This window comes from Siphateles boraxobius, unplaced genomic scaffold (assembly GCF_051911475.1).
Source record: "Siphateles boraxobius isolate OS27281-9 unplaced genomic scaffold, OSU_SipBor_1 7, whole genome shotgun sequence".
NCBI classification, from domain to species: domain Eukaryota; kingdom Metazoa; phylum Chordata; class Actinopteri; order Cypriniformes; family Leuciscidae; genus Siphateles; species Siphateles boraxobius.
In genome coordinates this window covers 17,699,366-17,725,203 of record NW_027509197.1, presented here as the reverse complement: position 1 = coordinate 17,725,203, position 25,838 = coordinate 17,699,366, and the positions used below count along the sequence as shown (strand labels likewise).

Here is a 25,838-nt window from a genome sequence, read left to right as displayed (position 1 = left end):
TTGTAGCAGCGGGATTTAGCAGTAGGCCTTCATAGCAGTGGGATTTAGCATATTACACATAGCTACCACATAGAGCTAAAACAGCTCACGTTAACTACAACAAGGTATTGCGAGAACAGCTTTAGGTCAGGCTCATCTCTTCGCTGGGACTCATCTCTTCACCACACCGACTATTGTTCTTCTGCAAGACACATGCAGTTCTGTTTATTAAACACTAGAGCGCCAAAAGTTGCGGACTGCAGCTTTAAGTTTGATCAACTCAAATTAGATTTTTTTTGAAAGAGGAGCACCTTCTGCGCATTCACTCAAAAAAAAAATGTTTGCCTCTTGTTGAGTTTAAGTATTATAATGAGCTAAAGTAACACGATTTTTTAACATTTTGTCACAACTTTATTTAATTGTGTTCAATCAACCTAATGTATTTAAAGCTTAAGGTTTACTGAATTAATTTGTGTTAAAAGTATACATGAATAATTTTGTTTTGACATAATTAACTGCAGGATCTGCAGCATGCTTTGAAAAAGAACTGCATAACAATAAATTTAGGTATTAAAGTGTTATTTTATGTGTTTTTCAGTAAGGGAAAAATGTTGTTAGTTAATGTTACTGTTTAATGTTCAGTTATGTTCCGGCTGTGGGCATGTGATCTATGCTAATGTCAGGAGTGACACCAGTCTTTTCTTATTTGTTCATTATATACATTGTGTATAATGATGAAGGAAACTGCTTATAATTGATTTTCCAATAAAAAAAATTGTATTTAAGTTTGACAAGCATATAAAGTAATTATATAAACGTATTAGTTTAATATAAACGGTATTTAATCAAACTGAGTTGGATCAACTTAAATAAATTGAGTTAGACACACTTTATTTTATTTTTTTATATATATATATATATATATATATATATATATATATATAACTGTATAGCAATATATAGCAATATATAGCATATATAGTAAGTATAGCAATAGCTGAGTAGTTTTTTCATTGGATACATTTTACTCTTACTCAAGTAACTAAGATTATTACTTTTACTTTTACTTTGAGTAAATATTTCTATATAGCCTATACTTGTACTTTTACTTGAGTACAGTTTTTGGATACTCTAACTTGTTAGGACGTTGTAGGCCTACTCAAAACGTTTTATGAAAATAGTTCTGAGGATGTTATTTTAAGAACATTTTTTTCTTAACATTACGAGAACGTATGTTATAAGTAAGTTCCATACACATTATTTTAAGAACGTTTTAGCCTAACATTTTAGTAACTTTTAAAGCTTTTTAGTGAATGGGAGCATTCCCTGTTAGTGATGATGCAGGGCAACAACTCACTGCGAGATGTAGCCTATAGAATGCAGTTATAGAATGCCGCTAAAATTCAAGATATTAGGGCAAAAATGCCCCAGTATGAGATTTTGGCTCATATTGAAGAGTGCAATATCTAAGAACAGTATTCAACAGGTCAATAGATAAGAAGTTAATGTGTTATATTATAGACACAATATTATATATATATATATATATATATATATATATATATATATATATATATATATATATATATATATATATATATATATATATATTTATTTTTATTTTTTTTTTAGTCACAGACATTATGAATGTCTATCTAACTATGGTCTACGTATCTAAGTGTATACGTGTCTTTGACATGTGAGAGTGATGGAATCTGCAAGTCAAACTCCATTTTGCATATATAGTCCCGGAGTCCAAAAACAGCTGTAACTGTCATCTCAAACATGTCAGTCTGGGATTTACACTTGAGGGGGTGGAATGGATCAGGATTCAGGAGATTCCAAACATTCCCTCTGGCTTTGGGGAACATTTGAAAGCTCGACTCCTCTCTGAACACCACTTCCAATTGCCCAAGAGATTCGGCTGTTGTGGTCTGTCTGTCACCATGGCTCCAAGCTTGTGTTTGACTCTACGCCTGCATCCAGTGTGAAATCTGTTCATTCAGCACAGTCTGACACTTCAATGTCTCACTGTCAAGAATTTCTTGTGGAAGTGCTCTGAAATCCAGTGCTCTGAAATCCAAGTGCTATGGGCATATTGTAGTTTCCACATGTTCTGGGGCCTCATTTATAAAAATGTGCGTATGATCCTTAATTAAAGTGTACGTGCACCAGAAAGCCAAAAATGGCTTACGCAAAAAAATATTCAGACTTATAAAACCGTGCGTACGACGGAACCTGCGCAGAATTCCCTTTATAAATCCCAGTTAGCGGAAGATTGTGCGCACATGCGTCTCCTCCCCGAAACAACCATATATTGAGCTTACAACGCCTAGTTTTACTATGCATATCCTCATCTGCGTATGATTATTCATCCACGTGATAACATGTTTAGGTACAAGATATTAGGAAAATATGAAATGCGGATGTGATGTCACATTAGTTGATCATGTAGTAGCCTATCCTTGCCCTGTTTTTGAATAAATAAATTAAATAGTGTAAAATACATTTCGGAGAAAGTTTTTCTCAATCTTTCCCACTGGCCAAAGAGTATTTTTAATTGATTTATATTTTTAATGGAAAAGACAGACCTTGTTGTGCATTATTTGCACGAAACTATTTTCTCAGACAATCTGCTATTATCATGATAAGCAATTATCTCTGTAGTTAAAACATTAAAACACAGGATGCCAGAGGAAAAGTGTTCAAAAGCATTGCATCCACAACAATTATTTCTATTTATTGAATAGCTTATACATTTTTTTTAACTTTTCAGTAATGATTTCATGTAATTTAAGTGTTTAACTCCATTAATCAGAATGGCATATTTAATCTAAATATTTACAACAGAAGTAAAACAAAGTTTAAATCATTATTTTATTTATTTAAACTGTTATTGTGAACATGAACTGTATTTATGATTAGGACTTATAATGAAGATTTACGGTTTTAGATGTGTTACATGCTATGCGTCAGTTCCACTAAACGGCCCAACGCGCTTTCAAGAAGGGATGGATGTTTGCTTCATGTGATAGGCTTGGTGAGTAAAATTTTATTTTTATAATCTTTCTGTATATGTATATATTTTTTTAGCTTTTCTGTCTAAAAGTGACCAAAAAGACATGTAACTCCAGCTCACCATCGGTGTCGCCAAACTGCTCCATCTCCAAAATGTTCGTACGCATGGGTCAGAGTTTGCTTGCAGGTGCGCAAATTTTCCCGTCAAGTTTGTTTTTATAAATCCCAACTTGTGCGTCGGAAGTGGCGTACGCCTCTTTCAGGGCCTGTTTTGTGCGTACGCAATGGTTATAGGCTAAATGAGGCCCCTGATTATTAGATAAAGCTGAAATTACACAGATTCTGTAATTAAAACATTACTAAGAACTGCGTATAGGCCTACATGACTGACATAAACAACATCTACCTGTTAAGTATTATTGATAGATAATGTTTAGCAACTTAATATAATTACAGTGCAAGCTTACATGATGAACAGTCAAGGTTTTTGTAAACATCCCTGCTTCACCTGACTATCTTTCACCATCAAAAAGGTACCATGATATTACCATTGTTTTCCTGCAGAGGTCACATGTGAGCGGCAAATCTGTCATCTTTCTAGTTCTGCCTCCTACTGGTTGTATGAAGTATTACACACATTCACTTCGCCAACACGTTTAATACAACTTAAAAGATGCCTGCTAAACATCAAAGCGACACAAACAAGTCCTTATTTACAAAACCGACAATGTGTAGGTACTTATTACTTAATTCAACATATAGTTGTGCAATTACCTGTCCCATTTGTGATTGGTTAGCTATAGGCCTACGTGTGGCTCTATCTTTTTATTTAAGTGAAAGAACAACGTTTATAACAACATTTTAATTTTTTTGGAAATCTTTAAGATTCGCTTGTATGTATAAAATCTGGCCAGAAAAACAGACACAAATAAGAGTTGTGTCCTGTTGAATTGTCATGTAGGCTATGTAGCCGAACTACGTGTTAACATCTCCCCATCTAGTGGTCATAAGTGAAAAGTGCAAAACACCTCATACTGAAATAAATCAAGACATTCCGGTGAATGTTTATGTAGAGTGAGTGTGTACATTTTTGTACACTAACGGTCACAAGTTTGAAATAACTAATAGCTTTTATGTTTTTGAAAGGAGACTCTTATACGCTGCATTTAATTTCAGCAAATATGCCCTACATTAAAACAGTAATGATGTTAGGCTACAATTTAAAATAGCCGTTTTCTATTTTAATATATTTAAAAATGTAATTTATTGCTGTGTCATGTCAAAGCTGAATTTTCAGCATCATTACACATGTCTTTAGTGTCACATGATCCTTCAGAAATCATTCAAATATGATGATTTCAAAAGTTTGGGCTAAGAATACTTCACAGGAAAGCTGAAAAAACAAACAAAAAACAGTAAAGGCCTATTAAAACCGTTCTTTTAAATTGGAATAATTTTTTACAATTATAGGCCTTCTGTTTTCACTGTATATTTGGTCATACAAATGCAGCTTGGAGAGCAAAAGAGACTTTCAAAAACAAACAAAAAAATCGTAATTATTTAAAAAGTTTGACTGGTAGTTTTTATGCACATACTGTAACTTTAAGAACGGCTTTGCTTCATCATGCATGTCTATAAGATTGAATTCATGAAGGTTTTCCATATAACCTTTATGAAAGCACAACAGTTACTACTTTGAGTTTGAGTTGATTTGTCATGTATTTGGATCGTGTGACATTAGTCAGTACACAATCCAAAAACTAATTCCACACAATCTGGTTGGTAAAGAGTTTTTATTTTTGTACAACCTATAGGTCAAGCTATTTCACATCTTCTACAGAAATATAGATTATTATTATTGGAATAAGTACATTCAGAACCTCTCATCTATGTGCAGACATTATAAATGTGTTGTGTGTGCATTTGCTTGTGCATGCGTGTCAGTGTGAGTTTGTGCAGCATTTTGTGGGTATGTGGAGTTTTTTTCATGCAAAGCGTTGCAGTATTAACTGAACAGAGCCTATTGCTTAAGACTAAACTACAGCATTAGTAAAAAGAAGGCCTCAGCCAAACTAAAACCGGGTCTAGCTGTCAGTTTGTCTTTGGAATATAGACTGATTTATGATTTGAACAACCATCACAACCTATACTAAGCAAATGTGACCCTGATGATATTTATAGTAATGCACAAGCGACTACAGCCACGGAAGTAAGTCTATGAACAGACAGAGCTTTTCTCCGCTGATGGTACGTTACAGCCTAACACATGCTTAGATTTACAAACTAGCACAATATACCTGATGAGAATGAACGAATAAAGCAAATGACTCATAATAAATGACCTGCCTATTCTGGCAGTTGTGACCTGACATCTGAATATTATAAATACTCAATACCAAATTTTGTAAACATAATACAGCATTAATTCGGCACATTGAAATATTGGTTACCATGGGCAGTTTATACACATATACAGTCAAGTCAGTACAGTTTATATAGGATTATGGAGAAAAAGAATTCAAGTTATAACACAAGGATGTCCATCGATACGTATATGGAATGAGCATAATGCTATTGCATTATGGCACAAACACGCCACTTGAGTAAAAATCAGTAATAAATAAAATCAATAACTTTGTCATGATGGTAAAAAGAACACAAATATGAGACGTTCTGCTTTAAAGTTCCCCTCTTCAGATGAGATCCAGTGAGCAGTACACAAAAAGGCTTTAGGAGTCTGTGCTTCAGTTATTTGTTGACTCGTGATTGTCTGGTAATATTGGTACGATACATCAGTAGGTGCGCAGTAGGTGAGCTGTGAACCGAACCATCCGATCAGTCATTTGTATTCAGTTGCATTTACATCCCAACTATATGACAAAAAAATTATAAAGCAAAAAAAATGCTGATGCTCAATATTAATTAAGTAAAAGATAAACGAGGAACCCTGTGTGTGGAAAAAATCTAAAATCATCTCCTTCCGAAACTCTTTGCTTAAACATGTCGAATACTTTGTTCGTTTGTAACATGAATTTGAGTTAATGTACTTGGGATGGTCAGTGACAAACTGCATTGTAAAAAAAACATAATTGCTGTGCTTAGGAAGCAGGTCGTGTAAAATGTGTGAATGAAAAAATGACGTTAATTAAAATTAGTGGGCATTTTTAATTTGCTGATGTGTTATATGAATAAAATAAAAAGAGTTTATAATACACTAACGTTCAAATATTTGAGGTTCGATAAAACATTTTTATGTTTTTGAAAGAAGTCTCATATGCTGACCAAGTCTGCATTTGATTGATCAAAATACAATAAAAACAGTCATGTTTTGAAATTTTATTGCAAGTTAAAATAACTTTTTAATATATTTAAAAACTTTTAAAAATATCAATTATACGTGTGATCATTACTCCAGTCTTCAGAGTAACATGATCCTTCAGAAATCATTCTAATCTAATTCTAAATGTGTTGCTCAAGAAATATTTCTTATCAATGTTGTAAACAGATATGCTGTTTTTTCCAGAATTCTTTGATGAGTAAAAAGTTCAATAGAACAGCATTTATTTGAAACATTATACAAGTCTTTACTGTCACTTTTGATTAATTTAATGCGTTCTTGTGAATAAAAATGTACTAAAAATTGTTAGTGAGCCCAAACTTTTTGAATGGTAGTGTAGTAGTAGGGCACAAATGACAAACATTTGTATTTATGTTTCAGTCTCTGTGGAGAAAAAATAAATTAAAGGTGAAAACCCATTATATTATACTTTAGTATTGTCAAACAGTGCAGAAAGAAACTAAAATGTGCTTTGTTTTTCCAATGATTTGCTCTCCATTGCAGAATAAGCCCTCCCCCACAAACCCTCCATAATTCAACAATCATTCATCAATCACTGTCTGCCGACAGTCCAAATCAATCATTTCTACATCAGACGATACTTCAGGCCATTCTAATCTCATTATGTCTTGGCACGAAAGGAATATCTGATGAATTCTATTGCAAGTGTCAAACAGACACAGCAGTGCAAGCCAAGAAAATCACTGGTTAAACTTAGTGAATCGTCACACAGCAAAGGTCAGATTCATTGATTTAATTATAAAAAGTGTGCTAAATACAATGAAGAAGATTTTTTTGCATTGAATTGCAAAGCACGCAATATCAAGCGAAAAAGTTACAGTAAGACAAGTAGATAGATTTAGGAATATTTCAGTAATTTGGTTTGTCTTTTTATTGTTTTTAGTGGTATAAATGGTTCAATGTTCAGGATGTTCAAGGTGTTACAACCTTTTAAAAACCTTTTCAGTTCTCTATTTGAGGGGGTTTGTGGTGGTTAGTCATTTTGACTGTTGACTCGTAATGTCTGTGACAGATCACTAATGCATTGTGGACTTTTCTTGTTAGCAATAAAGCTGTTTTTTCCAATATCAATATTTCATGTAAATATTTTGCTGACCCTGAACTGTGCTTCTTAGAGTTCTTTAGCCTACAGTATATTTGTGCCTTCCTTTGTAGAATTTCCTGTGCGCTTTCTTCACTGAAATGTATTTTACCTCTACACTAGAAATGTGGCTGATCTCTAGCCTGAGAGGTTATCTACAATAGTGTACAGTAAAATATAAACGCACCTAACGAAGTGTGACTTAGAATTAAATAGTTTTGGGGTAACGGGCAGGATGATGAGATGTAACAGAAAGATGACATCTAAAACAGAGCTAAAATGCATTACAAGAGTTGCGTAGTTTCAAATACACATTCACAGTTTTTAGAATAAATGAATATTTTTCCTTCATAATTTAAAAACTAATGGTTATAGAAGGAAACAAATAACATAAAATGTAACATACAAGAATTTCATGGATGTGACCAAAGCATGATGACACTATAAATGCTGTTTAAAACCAAGTGTGCTGCGCGTCCTGAAAAGTGAAGCCAAAGGATTTCGATCGCCCCCTAGTGGCTGGCTTCAGTATAGGTCTTAATCTAATCTAATCTAATGGGACGCAAACCAAACTAAAAAATCCAATTACATTTCAAATATGTTTTTTTCCAAAGATGGTCTCTGTCATTTTAGGAAGTTGTCATCACGCAGACGTATGTTCAAGTGTTTGTTTTCCCAATAAGTTTGATTTTAGTTCGATTTTGAAATCAGGGTGTATCATTGCGATTGAGTCTGCGGGAGTTGGAGTGTTGGTGGAACCTTAATGCCACGGCTACACCTCAGGATCCTGCGCAGACTCGGGCACCGAACGACGGAATCGGCAACAACCATTACTGGGATATTTTGGCTTCATTTTTCTACTATGGAAGGAAGCGGAGACACGCTGTCCTTTTTTTATATTTACAGTCTATATTTAAAAACAATGACTATCCAGAATGATACCTTAGGGTGCCTGGAGTACACATTGACCTGCTCATTGTTCTTCCTCTTTCCTTCTTAAATGTTGTGCTGAGTGAAAGAGGACATCAAGAGCTGGTCGGAGTGATGGCTCTACAGGTACGTGATACTGAAATGGCTGCCCGCAGACTTTATTCCTGGATGTATTTGGGTATTGTTGTGTGTGTTGAGAGAGCAGCAGGAGCAGAGAGGAATGGATGGATCCATACAATGCCTTTTTCTCACTGAACCAGCTTTACTCAAAGCGCTCATAGTTTCGAGTTTGTCTTACTCGTGGTACCATGTCAATCAACAGCCTGCAGGAGAAAGGAACAATGGAATTATCCACATTAGAGACATTATAGTGCGGATGAGTAATGTCTTGAAGTTATGGAGAAAAAAGAAACTATCGGTATGTTCTGTATATAAATAGATGATCGCAATAAATACACTTACTTGACTCCATAAGCTAGAATGATGAGTCCAATCAGGACCCCAATGGTCCCATCGAGGTACCAAATGTTGGGATAATGCCTAAACACCTCAGCACTAATGAGGATGGAAAAGCCCATGACACCTCCAACCATGGAATTGAAGCCTTCAGAAAAAAATAGAAAATAGAACAATTTTATGTGTTATTATGAATCTTATCTTCATGACACATTTATGTAAAAAAATAAATATTAGTGGAAACATTTAAAAGCAAATTAGAAATGTTACCTTGCCAACTAACCGAAATAAATAAGTTTAAGTATTAAAATTACTAAGACTAAAACTGAAATAAAAATAAATGAAAGTTAACTAAAATCGAATAAAAAATGACAAAAACTTAAACGAAAATTAAAATGAAATCTGAAAATCTAAAACTAAAAGCTAATCAATTCAAAGTAGTGTATATAAATAACATTGATATAGTCACTGGGCTAGTTACTATGTTCATAGACAGAGACAAGGAGGCACCATCCGTGTGTGTGTGTGTGTGTGTGTGTGTGTGTGTGTGTGTGTGTGTGTGTGTGTGTGTGTGTGTGTGTGTGTCATACCATCAGTGATTAGGGCTCTGCTGGTCAAAACCCTTCCCAGCATGAACTTGGCAACAGCAAGAATGGCACACATGAAGCCACTGACGATGGAAACGCTGAACAGGAAGTCATCCTGGCAGAGAGACAGACAGTAAATGAGACAGAAAGAAGAAGTGTTCACAGTAGAAATGATACAGCGTCCATATGGCTGAATTATTAACTAGGAGTGAATGCACAGGCAATGCCAATATGGAGATGTTAAAACTAGAACTCTTAAAGGCCAGTGGAATAAAATAGGGATAAAAGTATAACAATATAAATAGGTCTTTCAGTTGTGCATCTGTAAAATGGGGCTCTTGAGGCGACGTAAATTGTGTGTGTGTGTGTGTGTGGCCTGGTAAACCCTACATTATGGGGACAAAATGTCCCCATAAGGATGGCAATCACTGAAATCCTTGTTCGTGTGGGGACATTTTTTGGTCCCCATGAGGAAAACAGTGTATAAATCATACTAAGTGATGTTTTTTGAAAATGTAAAAATGCATAAAGTTTTCTGTGATGGGTAGGTTTAGGGATAGGGTTAGTGTAAGGGAATATAATATACAGTTTGTACAGTATAAAAATCATTATGTCTATGGAAAGTCCCCATAAAACATGGAAACACTACGTGTGTGTGTGTGTGTGTGTGTGTGTGTGTGTGTGTGTGTGTGTGTGTGTGTGTGTTTGTTTGTGTGTGTGTGTATGTGTATATGATAGATTACAGACATTAGGTGAACAAACCCATTAACTCTTACAGAACAAAAATATATGGAAATATACTGCAAAATATAATACGATATACTGTGTTATATAGTACATTTTCATATATGGAAAACTAGTGCTTATATTTTTCAATATACTGCAATATATGCATTGACCATGTAAAGTATGGCTTTATATTAGTACATATAAAATATGTAAGAATGAAGACTAGCATTACATTTAATATTCAAGTTTTATCCTTTATTGTGTACATATATTGCACATACATGTTCCCATATAAATATGAATGTATGTTCACACACAGATTTCTAGTTCCCAGCATGCTTTGCTTCTGACTGTTAAAGGAGAGAAAATGTTAAAATTAAGTGTTTTTTAATGTGTTTTGCTCAATATTAATACAGGAGGGAGATCTGTTAGTGTTTAATGTTCTATTATTTTAAAAGGTCATTTAAAAGGTTTTCTGTGGTTTTTGTGGTTACCATTGTGCTGACGAGAAGAGCCTGTGGTTCAGTTGACGATTGGCCAAACATCATTAAGACTATAATTACTATATTTTAAAAGTAATAGCTATGCTATGTATGCTTCACTACATTTCCCAGCATCTTCCTTGGCCCACACCTGCACCTCCTTCACAATCACCTGCACCTGTCAGCAATCTCCCTCGTTATCTTCACCATAAAACCCCTCACCTTGTGTTCCCTCATGGTCTAGTCTCGTTTTACCCTAGTGTGTGAAACCTGAGGAACTTTATCTCCTGCGTTCATCTCCTGCGTTCATCTCCTGCGTTCATCTCCTGCGTTCATCTCCTGCGTTCATCTCCTGCGTTCATCTCCTGCGTTCATCTCCTCTCCCTAGTGTTGACCATTTACCTGTTTGTCTGCCCATTTGCTGCAAATAAACTCCATCACCTACTGTATTTCTGTCTCCAGGTCCTCTTTTTCGTAACAGAAGACTACACCTAGACAGATTGCAGCTCAATGGACATTACTGCTGTTGCCCTGCTATGCCTGGAGCAGAAGTACCGCTCCATGGAGTCTCACACTAGGGATTTCTTGGAGTTGGCGTGCCTAATGCACTATCCTGACGGCTCGCTGTGCATGTTCTACATTGCCAGACTCAGCGAGCAGTCCCGGGCACGCCTCCCAGGGAGTGGTCCTCGTGAAGAATTAGCTGCATGTGTGGAATGGGTGTTGGTAAACAACAACTCTGCTTTCACCATCTGCATCGCAGAGTCTACCAACACCCCTCCACCAAAACCAGAGTCTCGTCCTGCCGAGACCACCGGTCCAGTGTCCCCTGTTCCTGTCCTCATCCAGATTCCAGAGGAAATAAACTTATTCGACTTCGTCTCTGAAGTACCCTGTATTCCTCTGGATCTTCACGTCATGTCTACCGAGCCTGAGTTTCTGAGTTTATACGTCCTCGACCTTGGTGGACAGACCAGGCTCACACGGAATGGCCACGAAGGCCGATCCGCCATGACCTCCTGAAGGGTCGTCTCCTCCCTGGCCGCCTGAAGGGTCGTCTCTTCCCTGGCCGCCTGAAGGGTCGTCTCTTCCCTGGCCGCCTGAAGGGTCGTCTCCTCCCTGGCCGCCTGAAGGGTCGTCTCCTCCCTGGCCGCCTGAAGGGTCGTCTCCTCCCTGGCCGCCTGCAGCATCCTCCTTGGCCCACATCTGCACCTCCACAATCACCTGCACCTGTCAGCAATCTCCCTTGTTATCTTTACCATAAAACCCCTCACCTTGTGTTCCCTCATGGTCTACTCTCGTTTTACCCTAGTGTGTGAAACCTGAGGACCTTTATATCTCCCGTGTCTTCTCCTACGTTCTTCTCCAGCGATCCTCCCCAGTGTCTGCGTCCTGTGTGTGCTCTCCTCTCCCTAGTGTTGACCATTTACTTGTTTGTCTGCCCATTTGCTGCAAATAAACTCCATCACCTATTTCTCTGTCTCCGGTTCCGTAACAATGCACTCCTCAGCACAGTAATAGTCTCTTGACTAATTACTTTAATACAAGCAGGTGTGCTTTTGTTAACTAGCTTGAAAATATGAAACATTAATAATTTAAAAAATATAAGAAATATATTACATTATATATTTCTCTGTGAGTTTATGTTGAATGAGTATATCTGCAATATATTACACATGCAGTACCATATCAGATCACATATATTATAATACTATATATTATGAAGATTATTAATTAATATAAAATTATATACATTATGATATATTAGTAAATATATTGTCACATATTTTTCAATATGTGAAAAGCAGCAATTCCTTATGTATTATTCAGTATAGTGCAATATATTATTCTGTATTTTTTTAATATACTGTTAAACCATTTAATATATTTATCATTCATGTATGGGACATATATTTTCTTTTCATAAGGGAAAGCATCAAGAAAAAGAAAAACAAAGGTAAAAATAGATATTATAAATAAAATGTCTCTTATCAGTCCTTGGGCCATTTTCAGGTGCAATGCCTGAAGTATCGTCTGAACTACAGCTGTTTTTGTCTCTCTTGTTTTTTCTCTTTTCTCTCCAAAGTAAGAATGTCAGCTTTCCACCCACACAACATCCAGAAGCACTTCTCCTACATTTCTAATAAGACAGTTTGTTCAGAGACCTTCATCTCTGGGTAACAGCCGAGAGACAATGAATGTGTTTAAATTCAGACTTTCATCTTTTAAGCTGTAGACCGGCAAGTTAAGACTGACAATTTGGATGAACTGGACAACACAGATTTCAATAAGGCCACCTCAGAGATTCAGTGTGATGGCTATTTGCCAGTGAAGGGTGCTGAAATGGAGAGGCCAGGTCCAACAAATTTGAGAAAGGAGCTGAGGGCTGATAGAATGAAAAAAGGGACAGCACATTAAAGAAGGTGGAAGCCCGTTTCCGATTCATCCATCCTAATGCAATGATAGAACCAAAAGAAAAGATGGCTTAAGGCCAGCACAAATCCATCACTAAAGCTGCAGCAGTGATGTTTCATTAGCACTTATGGGGCAAAACAAGGCTTGAAAGCTCAGCTTTTCAGGGAAGAGGTGGCATTCACACATTCAATAGTGACTTTATAATATGACAATCTTAGCATGTTATTGAATATGGCAATGCTAATTTATTTGGTCTGCAGGACTACCCTTCAGCAAACCCCTGAACCACACTATTAAAAGTCTTCATGAAATCAAAATTGACCCCTATTTACTTAAGCACACATTACTGGTCTTGAGGTGAACAATTAATCTGTGCAAATTAATACTCAGAAAAAAATAGTTTGTCATGGTAATCTTTAATCAAACTCTGAAAAGTTACTACCGGTCTGGAATTTTCCAATAACGTTAGTTTGACGACTTGGTAAGAAAACGCTTAACCACTCCCCTCCAACCGTTAAGGTTCTTGCACACTGATTCCGACATTCTTGTCCAAAATGTTTGCATGTTAAAAAATAATTACGACCTCACGTTGTGTTAATCACGTTTACACACTGCCTCCAAAACTTTCATCCGTCATTTAAAAATTCGGATCGGGTTCGATTTCCTGCGTTTTTCCCATCCATAGCAAGCATTTTGAGAGGTGTTTTAACAATTCAGAGCCACCGAAGGACGAATACGAAAAACGCATATGAAAATTTCGGACTCAGTGTGCAAGGACCTTTAAGCCTTGTTTAAACTCGACGCGTCCGCCAGAGCGCGAAGGTGCGCACGGGAAAATGACGTAATTGCGATGTGGGCGGTCTTGCGCGTTGGGTGCGCAAGACCCAATTTCGCCTGGCGGTGTGCACGGCACTTTTTGTAACATCGCGCGCGGCGCCGCATCTGAAGATGAACGACTTCGAGCCGAATCTGGCCGAACTGGTACGTCTGTATCAGCATGTTTATGATCCTTCTATACACAGACACATTTGCATTGATGGGCAACCATAAAAGCCTCTCATTTTGTGAATAGGAACACATTTGCATTAAGCACCCAGTTTGCACTTGTCTAAAGTAACTGCTTACATTTATAAAATAAGCCTACAATAGCAGAAGTAAGCCCTGCTGATGAAATCAAGATTTAAACACTCTTCAATAAGGCTTCAGTTGTTTAACGAGTTTGTACAAGAAAGTACAATAAACCTACTACATTTATTACTCTTTTAATATGAATCAGCTATTAATAAACTACTAATAAACCGCAAACTACTTCTTCACTGCTGATTCCTGGTGGTTTAGAGGAGAATTACTCAGAGTCGCCCCCTATCGTTTCACAGAATAGCACAACGGCGAGCGCGTCAAGTATAAACGCCTCGTCCGTTTGGAGAGGTGCGCGCGCAGTCACCGGAGACTGGCGCTCGTGCGGACGCGTCGAGTATAAACATGGCTTTAGTCTGCTATAAACGAGAGATGGAAAGGAGGTGCGCTAAAATAAAACTCTGGGCTCTATTCAATATTCCGTTTCACTAGGAAATATGTCACAACACTGAAGTAAAATCAGTTGCAACTTCCGGTTCACAGAGAATTTAAATGTTGAGTAAGCAATTTCATTGGCTCCAGGATCAGCAAAGGCCAATCAGCTTGTACCATGCGGTAATAATGGTGTCGCTTGCAGATAGCATTAGGGTTGTAACGGTATACCGGTATGGCGGTTTATCGCGATATTGACTTGTACGATTATCATATCGTGAACATTTGCTTATCCACGGTTTTGGAAAAAAAATTAAAGCAGATCTCAAATGCGCATATGCAACTTATTTCCACTTGACTACTCCACCTATACATGTGCACTGGAGAAAATGTCTGAGACTGAGGCTGCGAATTCTTCGAAAAAAAAAAAGTTAAAATCTGCAGTGTGGGAATACTTTGGGTATCCGAAAAACGAAAGTGGGTTTTTCCTTGAAGATTGATATCCAGTTGTGTCCAGAAATATGGACGAAGAGTGGCTGCAAAATGAGGAAATATGTCAAATATGTTCTCCCATATTCGCGAACACCTTCCCTCCCTGCAGATAAAGTTCCATTTATAACTTAAGTCCATATTATTTACGTGTTGCTGAGGGAATTTACAATATAACGCAGATGTCACGTAAAATGCGCGATTTGATAGATGGATGAATAAATCTAAAATATAGCTGTGCAATAAATAAAATCGCTATATGAGTGTGTCTATTAAACAGCGCAAAAAACTGTAAATCTATATTCTGCTTGTTCAGCGTGTCTGTGTGAATGAGCAGCACCGTTTCACCTAGTATATACTCAAGTATGTGGGACGCTCATGTTGTTTAAAGCGTCTGCCGTCTCACTCACTATATAAGGACGTGAACACATGAACATATCCAGAGCTGCTCTGAGAGAACTAAATGAGCATTTCATAATTTTGTTGAAAATAATCATTGTCAAATACACTCTGACTGAAACTCATAGGAGTTTAGTACAACCTGTCAAAATAAAAATTATCTTAAATAATAATTAATAAATTAAGAATTTTATTAACTCAATTGATCAAACATGTTTGTTCAAATGGGAGATCTGCAGCTTTATTTTTTCTTTCTTATTTTTTCAAAAGGTAGATTAAAAAAGTTTGTTTTAATAAACCATGTTCAACCAAAAAACCCTATCAGTTTTCATTAATTTAAGGTTCATTGCAGCTGATAATAATAATCATTGTTTAATACCGTAAACCGTGAAACCGTGATATTTTCTGAGACTATTATCATACCGTGAAAATCTCATACCGTTACAACCCTAGATAGCATATAAAAGACCTATCAGCCTGCACCCTCTAGAGTTTCATGACTGAACTACACACACACACACACACACACACACACACACACACACACACACACACACACACACACACACACACACACACACATTAATATAAATAATCTACTATGATTATTTGTACATTCTTACATTGCTAAAGTCTACAATTTGATAAAACTAGAACTGATGTAGCCTTTTAAATAATATGTTTTTAAAATAATGGCAATGGTGAATTATTATCTTTTATTACTAGACATAATGCAAATAGTCTATGTTAGTAAGTCAGTATTTAAATTCAGTGGAAGCACTGTTAATTTAGTATTATTAGCTTTCACTTATTTTATTTTAGTTAATTTTTTTGTAATTTTAGAACTTAAACTTATTTTATTTGAGTTAGGTCCCATGGCAGCATTCCTAATTTGTATTAAAAATTTTCAAGTTTAAGTTTTTCATTAAATATTTTTTATTTATTTTTAGATTTATTTTAATTAGCAAAAATGATTTAGATAACAATAGCAACCCTTGGTGTAAGTCACTCATTCCAATAGTCAGGCAATTGGCAACATTTTTCCTCTAAAAATAGACACATTTAATATGATTTTTCACAAATTACAAATTCATCATGTAAACTGCAGAGGACAGTGATAAAAACTAATCTTGACCCTCATGCTGTGCTGCTGGAGTGAACCATAATAGATCCCTGATACCTATTATTCTTGTGGTCTCCATCTATGTCTGACACCAGATTACTGCCGTTCCCTCATACTCATTAGCATTTCATAGTCTGGAAAGATGAAAAGGATGGGAACTGCAATTTCCCAGCCAGAGAAATAAACACTGAGTGAAAATACTCATTTGCATTTAGATTTTCTTTGATAAGAGAGGTGATAGCTTTAGGCTGTCAATGAACAACAGTGATTGATTGTGTCACGGAATGGTAAAACAGTGAAGCGAGGATTCAAGTGCAGGAATAAGGATATTAAGTAATAAAGAAACAAAACAAAGCTGCAAACAAAAACTGCCAGTGGGGGGAAAACGAGACAGGCATCTGGCAAAAACAGGAAACACAAGGGAAAATAGACAACAAACCAGCACAGGAGAGGACTGCAAACACAGGGAGACTAAATAGGGAAGCAAACAAAAGAGGGAAACGAGGAAGGCAGGATGGGCAAATTAATCAATAATCAGATAACAAGATGGGAGGGGCTAGACAATTGACAGGAGAGCACATGGCACAAGGAAATACATGACAAGCCATGTGCTCACAACAAACCAGACTATACACAAACACATGACAAACCGGAGTGTCAGAGCTCTGTCACCAAACCAAGATATAAACCAGACAGAAGTGACAGAACCCTGACAGATTGTCATTAAAAATGAATAGTTTTTAGCTTCAAGCAGTTTATAGACTTCCCTTTCAAGGGAACTCGAGCTGCGTCAAACGCTGTGGGAACGCCCCTGCGTTGTGCGTCATGAAGCACATATGGAATCAGCCCAATGGAGAGATGGAACGTCATAGGCGGGTGACGTCATCGACCAGGAAACTATAAAGCACCCCATAAACACAAGCGCAACAGCTTTCTGTGCCTTCAGTCGCGCTATATGTGAATCTGTCCCTGTGTGAATATTGTCTGTCTTTACATACTCTGCACCACACAAACAATTTATATATATATATATATAAATATTAAGAGAGATATGGCGAACGAACAGCAGTTTAGGAAGTGTGTCCCTCCCTGCTCGCGTTATTTTACGAGTGGGGATACACACGTTCTTGGTGTTGTTTGTTTGGGAGTGCAGCATGCCCAGTCAGCTCTCGAGGGAGCTGATTGTGAGCATTGCGAGCGTCTGCCATTAAGGACGCTCTGCTCCCGCCGGGCGCTCTTCGAGGAGAGCGGTTTGGTGCGCGCTCCCCGCGGTTCGGGTCCCGCTCTTGCCGAGGCAGAGCGACGACGCGTATCGTGGGGATCGCAGATGGATCAGCGGGGTTAGAGACGGGCTCTGCCTTATCTCTCCCTTCACCTGTGAGATCCAGTGCCTCAGTCCCGTGTTCGGAAGCACGCACTGCGGTTTCTTCCGCTCGGGCTGAAGCACCAGTTATAAATGAGGGAGATGTGGAGGATTCGCCACCTTACACTCCCGAAAGTGATGAGCTAGTGGAGGTATTAACAAGAGCTGTAGAAAAACTCAGGATTGTATGGCCAGTGACTAGACAGGAGTCTGTTTCTAAATCAAAATTAGATGAGAGATTTTTGCCGTCACGAGCGCAACCTCCACGCCGGTGCTTGCCGTTTTTTCCCGATCTCCACACTGAGGTGTCAAAATCGTGGAAAAAAACGGTGTCATATAGAGTGTTTAGTCCCCAGACTTCAACATATTCTAATATTGTGGGGGCAAAATCATATGGTTATTCGGCTATGCCTCGCGTGGAAGAGACGCTTGCGAGTTTTGTCTCCCTCGAGGCTGCGTCATCTGTTAAGGCACCGGCATTACCCACCAAGCCTCTTAGAAATATTTCAGTTTTTGTGGGTAAAGCGTATTCGGCGGCGGGTCAGGCTTTGTCATGTCTGCATACTATGTCTATTATGCAGGCATACCAGGCTGACCTGCTGAGGGACGTGAGTGAGAGTGAGGAGGTCAGTGCTGACGTGGTTCGCGAACTGAGTCAGGCTGCTGATTTATCCCTGCGCGCAACCAGAGAGTCGGCCAAGCTAGTGGGTCGATCTATGGCAGCTCTGGTGGCCGCAGAAAGACATCTGTGGTTAAATCAGACAAATATAAAAGAAAAAGAAAAAGCTTTCCTTTTAGACACTCCTCTCCCCCCCCCCCCCGGGTTTATTTGGCGATGCTGTAAATTCTGTCATCGATAAATTCCAGGAGAAGGAAAAGCAAACAACAAGAAATTTCTCCCTTTAAAAATTCATGTCCCTGGGGCTGCTGGACAGTGGGCTCAGCCGCGGCACTCTCAGCCGAAATCTCCCAGTAATAGAACTGATCTGAGGACAGTTATATTAGCTAAGAAGGCTTCGGCTAAGAAGAAGTCCTGGCGCCACGGTGCGCAGGACACTGAGGGTGGTCCCCACCGAGGCAGAAAGGTGTTCACCTCTTTCTACGGTGCCCATTCTTCCTCGGTGCCCTCAGGGGCCCGTTCTGCCAACCCCGCCTTCATGCCGGGGCGCAGACGGTCCCAGCGAGCGATTTCCCGGGGGACGCTCGCTCCCTCTGAGGAGGGTTTCAGAGCGGTTAGACCAGTTGTTCCCTGCCGGTGTGCCGTTACAAGGCGCTGCGTTTGCTGCTCAAGTTACACCAGAGGCCAGTCTCGAGAGACTGGTACCCTTAGTAGAATTTCTGGCAGAGTGGAAAAGCCTTCCAAAAATATCTCATTGGGTCCTGCAGACAATAGAAAGGGATTATGCTATCCATTTCAGGTGTCGTCCACCAAGATTCAGAGGGGTTCTGCCTACAGTGGTGGGCCCCGAGCAGGCTCTGGTTATGGAACAAGAGGTGAAAGCACTCCTTCAAAAGGAGGCTATAGAACGGGTTCCTCCTCCCAGTGTGGAGTCAGGCTATTACAGCCGATATTTCATCGTTCCAAAATAGGATGGGGGGTTGCGTCCAATTTTAGACCTGCGCCTATTGAATCGCTCGGTAGGGAAGCCAAAATTCAAGATGCTCTCTATCAAGCAGATCGTGTCACAAATCAGATCCGAGGACTGGTCTGTCACGATAGATCTAAGGGACGCGTACTTCCACATTTCCATCCTTCCACAACACAGGAAGTTCCTGAGATTCGCCTTCGGGGGCGAGGTGTACCAGCACAGGGTTCTTCCGTTTGGCCTAGCTTTATCTCCCCGCACTTTCACGAAATGCATCGAGGCAGCACTAGTGCCCCTGAGGCTTCAGGGTGTTCGTGTCCTCAATTACATCAACGATTGGTTGATTTTAGCTCAGACAGAGCAGATGGCGGTTCGACATTGAGATGTCGTTCTCGTTCATATCAGGAAGTTAGGGTTGAGGCTGAACGCAAAGAAAAGTGTATTATCTCCTCAGAAGACCACTTTTCTGGGTGTCGTTTGGGTTTCGGTTTCGATGCAGGCGCGACTCACTCCGACCCGCATCGTTTCGATTCTCTCAGCTGTGAAACAAGTAAAGCTAGGCCAGCTACTTACTGTAAAACAGTTTTAGAGACTGTCGGGTCTGATGGCAGCAGCATCCGACGTTATACCTTGCGGCCTGTTGTACATGAGATCGCTACAGTGGTGGCTCAGGACCAAGGGATTCTCCCCGAGGGGAAATCCGCTCCGCACGGTCAAAGTCACGCGGCGCTGCCTTCGTGCTCTGGTCATGTGGAAAGAAACTTGGTTCCTATTCAAAGGGCCTGTGTTGGGGGCTCTTTGTCGTCGCGTAACGCTAACGACGGATGCTTCCCTCACAGGGTGGGGGGCGGTCACGAGTGGTCATCCAGCCCAAGGGCTGTCGCAGGACCATCATCTATCACGGCTTATAAATTGTCTAGAGATGTTGGCGGTGTTCCAGGCTCTGAAACACTTCCTAGCAGACCTGAGAGGTCATCATGTGTTAGTTCAGTCAGACAACACGTCGGTGGTCTCTTATATAAATCATCAGGGGGGCCTGCGGTTTCGCCGGCTTTACAAGTTGGCCCGTCAGATCCTCCTGTGGTCCCAAGGGAGGTTACTATTTCTGAGAGCAATGTATCTTCCTGGGTATTTGAATGTGGTAGCAGACTCCCTGTCGAGACAGGGGCCGAGGCCGGGGGATTGGAGACTCCATCCCGAGGTGGTGGAACTCCTTTGGTTGAGTTTCGGTCGCGCCGAGGTGGACCTATTCGCTTCCAAGGAGACCACGCATTGTCATCTGTGGTTTTCCATCAGCCATCCAGCCCCTCTGGGGTTGGACGCTATGGTGCAGCCGTGGCCGAGGTCACGTCTGTTCGCCTTACCCCCGCTTGCTCTGCTACCTGGAGTTCTGGAGAGGGTTCGCCGGGACGGGGTCAGCCTACTATTAGTAGCCCCGTTCTGGCCGGCCCGAGTATGGTTTGCGGACCTGATTTCTCTCCTGGACGGCTCTCCCTTGGAGCTCCCGGTCAGGAGGGATCTACTCTCTCAGGCGGGCAGCATGATATTTCACCCCCGCCCAGTATTGTGGGCTTGGCCTCTGAGGGGGCCCAGCTCATGAACTCTGGTCTCTCAACCGAGGTTGTTCAGACCATTCTTCACTCCAGAGCTCCATCCACGAGGAAGCTTTACGCCTTGAAGTGGAAACTCTTCACTTCTTGGTGGGGAGAGCACCTGCAGGACCCAGTTAACTGCCCAGTGGGTGCAGTGCTGGAATTCCTGCAGGAGCGCTTCTACACAGGGCTATCCCCCTCCACACTAAAGGTGTATGTGGCGTCACTGGCTGCTTACCACGTCCCTTTCAGTGGAGTTTCTCTTTCCCTAGCTCCTCTTGAACCTATTGAAGAAGTTCCTGAGAAGTTTCTCACGTTTAAGACTATCTTTCTTCTTGCTATCTCCTCACTAAAGAGAATGGGAGATTTGCAGGCTCTGTCGGTTTCACCCTCGTGCCTGGAATTTTCGTATGGCATGGTTAAGGCTTTTCTGCATCCTAGACCAGGTTACGTTCCCAAGGTCCCTACTAATGTTGTTAGACCTACAGTTCTGCAGGCCTTTTGTCCTCCTCCATTTCTGTCGTCTGACCAGGAGAAACTTAATTTACTCTGCCCTGTTAGGGCGTTAGACGCCTACGTCCACAGAACTGCCGTGTGGAGGAAGTCAGAACAACTATTTGTGTGCTTTGGGCCACCCAAGAAGGGGTGTCCCGCGTCTAAACAGAGAATGAGCAAGTGGGTGGTCGAGGCTATCTCACTTGCCTATGAGTCGGCTAGTGAGCCTTCACCTTTGGCTGTACGAGCCCACTCTACCAGGAGTATGGCGGCTTCTAAAGCCTTACTGTCAGGAGTTTCCCTCAGTGACGTTTGTGATGCGGCTGGATGGTCTTCACCGCATACTTTCATTAAGTTCTACGACCTAGACTTAAGTTCTACCCCTGGGGCACAGGTGCTCTCGTCCTCTGTGCGCTAGTTCTCACATGGCGGTCACTTGGTCCTATGGCGACGTGGGTATTAGCGTTCCCACAGCGTTTGACGCAGCTCGAGTTCCCTTGAAAGGGAACGTCTCGGTTACGTATGTAACCCTAGTTCCCTGATAGGGAACGAGACGCTGCGTCATTCCACCATACTCCCGGCATTCCCGCTAGCGCTTCCTTCAGGCCTATCAGAAGCTGTTGCGCTTGTGTTTATGGGGTGCTTTATAGTTTCCTCGTTGATGACGTCACCCGCCTATGACGTTCCATCTCTCCATTGGGCTGATTCCATACGTGCTTCATGACGCACAACGCAGGGGCGTTCCAACAGCGTTTGACGCAGCGTCTCGTTCCCTATCAGGGAACTAGGGTTACATACGTAACCGAGACGATTTTTTTCACTCTACATTATTTAATATTTTTTTCTTCCTACCTTACATGTTTCCTCATTCAACATAAACAGAGAGTATTTTGTGATGCAGAGATAAGTAGAAAAGTCTCTAGACCTTGACACTGATTAAAATTTTGTTGGTAGAAGATCAAGAAAATCTTGTTCAATAATGTCACATTATGGTGTGTATCAGTGCTCAGAGATTTATCAGTGGTGAAAAGGAGATGAAAATAGGGATAGAGATTAACTCGCAATACCATTAATCACCACCTCTGAAATTATTATCCCACAGCTCTTTGGAATGGTGCCAGTCTTTGATTAATTAACGGACAAAGACCTGTGTTAGCTGTGACTGCTGGGGAAAGCCACATCTGACCTTTGAGATGAAATGGCCATGTCCCAAATGGCACACTTTATATGCCCTTTCGGTCTTGTGGACGTACAATGGCTGCTGCGTGCGCATATAAATATGACACCCTGGCACAGAACTCACCACTTCAGGAAGAAGTTTGGTGGCCAGATCATGGATGGCCTTCCCCAAAATACACATAGACGACAAGATGAAAATCACTCCCAGGATCACACATGCTCTGTGGATGGAGAAAAGCAGAAAAGATATGTCGATAAAATTATTCGGTTAATCAAATTTTATAATTTTAAATGTTTTGAGTATATAACTGGTATGATGCATAAAATGTATAATTAAAATAATATTTAGAATCTCACTGTTCACCAGTCAGTAAGATTTTTTTAAAGAAATTATTCAGCAGAGATACATTAAATTGACCAGAAGTGACAGTATATAAATAAGGTTGCAAAACATTCTGTTTCAAATAAATGTTGTGCTTTTGTACTTTCCATTTATCAAAGAATGCTGCAAAAAATGTGTCACAGTTTTCACAAAAATATTAAGCAGCACAACTATTTTCAACATTGGTAATAAGAAGAAATGTTAGTTGAGTGCCAAATCAGCATATTAGAATGATTTCTGAAGGGTCATGAGACACTAAAGATTGGAGTAAAGATGCAAAAAATTTAGCTTTGCCTGCATAGATAACAGTAGACGCAGACGCTGCGTAGTATATGTATATATATATATATATATATATATATATATATATATATATATATATATATATTGATCATTTATGTAACAGTTCTTTTAAATTGTAATAACATTTCACAATACAGCTTTAGTGAGCATAAGAGACTTCTTTCAGAAACATTATAAAATCTTATTGACCCCAAATGTTTGAACGGTAGTATATATTAAACTTATTCTTTGTATATATGTGTAGCTAATTTAGGTTCAAGTTTGAAGCAAAAACATTTTTTAAAAAAACAGACTTTTTGTTATTGTTGTAGTAAATCTACAGACACCTAATCCATTCTGAAAATATGAAAACTGTCCACAATCCATGTTCATATTCCCAGTGTGGCAAGCGGCCACTGGTACACCTACAGAGACGTGCAATTCGTCTCTAGTATTGTGATATAAATCTCCCACTCTGACAAATCGACCAGAAAAAATTAGATTCACAATCTCCGAACAGACCTAGGATGAAACCAGCAGCACAAACCTTTATCAACATAATACGTCTCAAATTGAGACAGTCGAAAGCCAGAAACAAGGCAGATCACTCAACAGACTTGACAAGCAAACATGTTCAGACTTTAAAAATGTTGCATTGACTGTTGGTAGAATTTAATCTAAGGAAATTGTGTTCTAAGATGTTCCAACACAATTCTTAATGTACTAGCTTTACAAGGAACAGCCCTGCCAGTGAATTGCTGACTTACATTGTAATATGTTTGGAATATATTTTATGAATGTTGGTCACAGAGGAAGCATTATTTATTCTTTTTAGTGATTTGCTGCAGGTCTTCTGTACCATGAAATGCCCTACATACCACAGACAGCTCATCTTTTGTTTACTTACATGTATTCTCTATGGGCAGAGTGCACTGCTGCAGCGTTGCTATAGCGCCACAGCACTATAATGGAGGAAAGAACATCTAACGTCGCATCAAACTGAAAAACAACAGTGATTCTTCAGTGCTATAGAAATTATGCTCAAAGCATCTCACTATGTCACAAACTGAAATCCAGTGATATATTTAGTCTCATAAAACATTCCCAGAGCTGCCTTTAGCACAAGCATGTTAACACTATTTAATCATATTTATACATAGAATGGTAACTGAACATTATATACAATAACACACACTTCCAGACATCTTTGCCTAAAGAATAAAATGCAATTCATTCCTGCATTGACATTGATGTAACTCTAATATGATCCCTGAGATGTAGGGGTAATTATTTTTCACGACAAATGTATATGCATACATGCAATAACACTGAAAATTATACTTACAGCAAATCCAAAAGCTGATGCACTGTGTCTCATGAAGGATACAGCTATGGGAAGAGCAAAAGAACAGAGAAGAAGGAGAAAGATATATCTGTAAATTAAACCATAAAGATTGCACAGTACATTTTAACTAGTGTAAAGGAGCTGATTTTGTTTCAGAATTTTAGCTTCTAAACCAAATCTTAAACCTATTGTAAGTACAAGTAGTTAATTCATATTTCTCCATACTTAAATGTATAATTACACTGTAACAAGGACACCTTAAAATAAAGTGTAACCTAAATAATAATAAAATAGTAATACAACATAACATCATAATATAATATAATATAATATAATATAATATAATATAATATAATATAATAAGCTAGAATACAACAGACAAATTGCTTTTGGAAAGGCTGAGGGTATTGTTACTTTTATGTATCATCAGTGAAATGTACAAAAAGAGAAAATGCCTTCTGTACATGTTCAGCTCTGAGCCCAAACTGACGGGTCATTCACAGTACAGATCTGTTGTACTTGTCAAATCCCTTGTTAGATTTATCGGTATTATAATGCAGAGCCAAGTCACTCCACTATTTGCATCTATTAAAATGTGAATGGAAAAAGGCTGCCCACTGTGTTTTGACTTTTTAGACAAAGCTCTCTGACTGTAGAGATGTGAGGCTCTCCATTTTACCAACCGTGAGCTTGCATTTGAGAGGCTCTATTTGCTGCCCCCCTCTTGAGTGAAGAACTCTCACTGTTCTATTGATCTCTAACTTTGAAGACAGACTCGACAACCACGTGTCATAGCAACAGAGGGGCTGCTCACCGCATGATATCTTACACTAACCTTGAAACAAAACAACAATTCTGCTCCAGATCTGTTGTTACTTGTTACGTATGGAAAACATGTAGAGATTTTTGGTTCATTAAAACAACTGATAAAAACAACTCGGGACTTTTTCAGAGGCCATAACAGATGCTCATGTAGTCAGTGTTTTATAATATATAATATGCAACATCAACAACATCAGAGTGGTGGCATTGTGGTCAGTACATGAGACCCGGCCGGGT

The 25,838-nt window shown here is 39.3% G+C and overlaps 1 protein-coding gene across 2 annotated transcripts in view; it reads right to left on the bottom strand.

Annotated features, from left to right (window-relative positions):
• Positions 1 to 4,773: 4,773 nt before the first annotated feature.
• Positions 4,774 to 25,838, bottom strand: part of tmem163a (transmembrane protein 163a) — a 53,068-nt gene continuing 32,003 nt past the window's right edge. The window contains exons 3-9 of one of the 2 annotated variants that reach the window (XR_013197124.1): positions 24,780 to 24,823; positions 24,342 to 24,433; positions 22,895 to 22,991; positions 9,413 to 9,524; positions 8,829 to 8,970; positions 8,379 to 8,689; positions 4,774 to 5,812 (exon numbers count right to left, since the gene is read on the bottom strand). Coding sequence is in view for 1 of the 2 variants with exons in the window: in XM_077215906.1 (XP_077072021.1) it covers positions 8,629 to 8,689; positions 8,829 to 8,970; positions 9,413 to 9,524; positions 22,895 to 22,991; positions 24,342 to 24,433; positions 24,780 to 24,823 (548 nt within the window). In the remaining variant the exon portion in view is untranslated. Of the gene's footprint in view, positions 8,690 to 8,828; positions 8,971 to 9,412; positions 9,525 to 22,894; positions 22,992 to 24,341; positions 24,434 to 24,779; positions 24,824 to 25,838 lie in introns of both variants that reach the window. The other variant, XM_077215906.1, reaches the window with a different exon arrangement.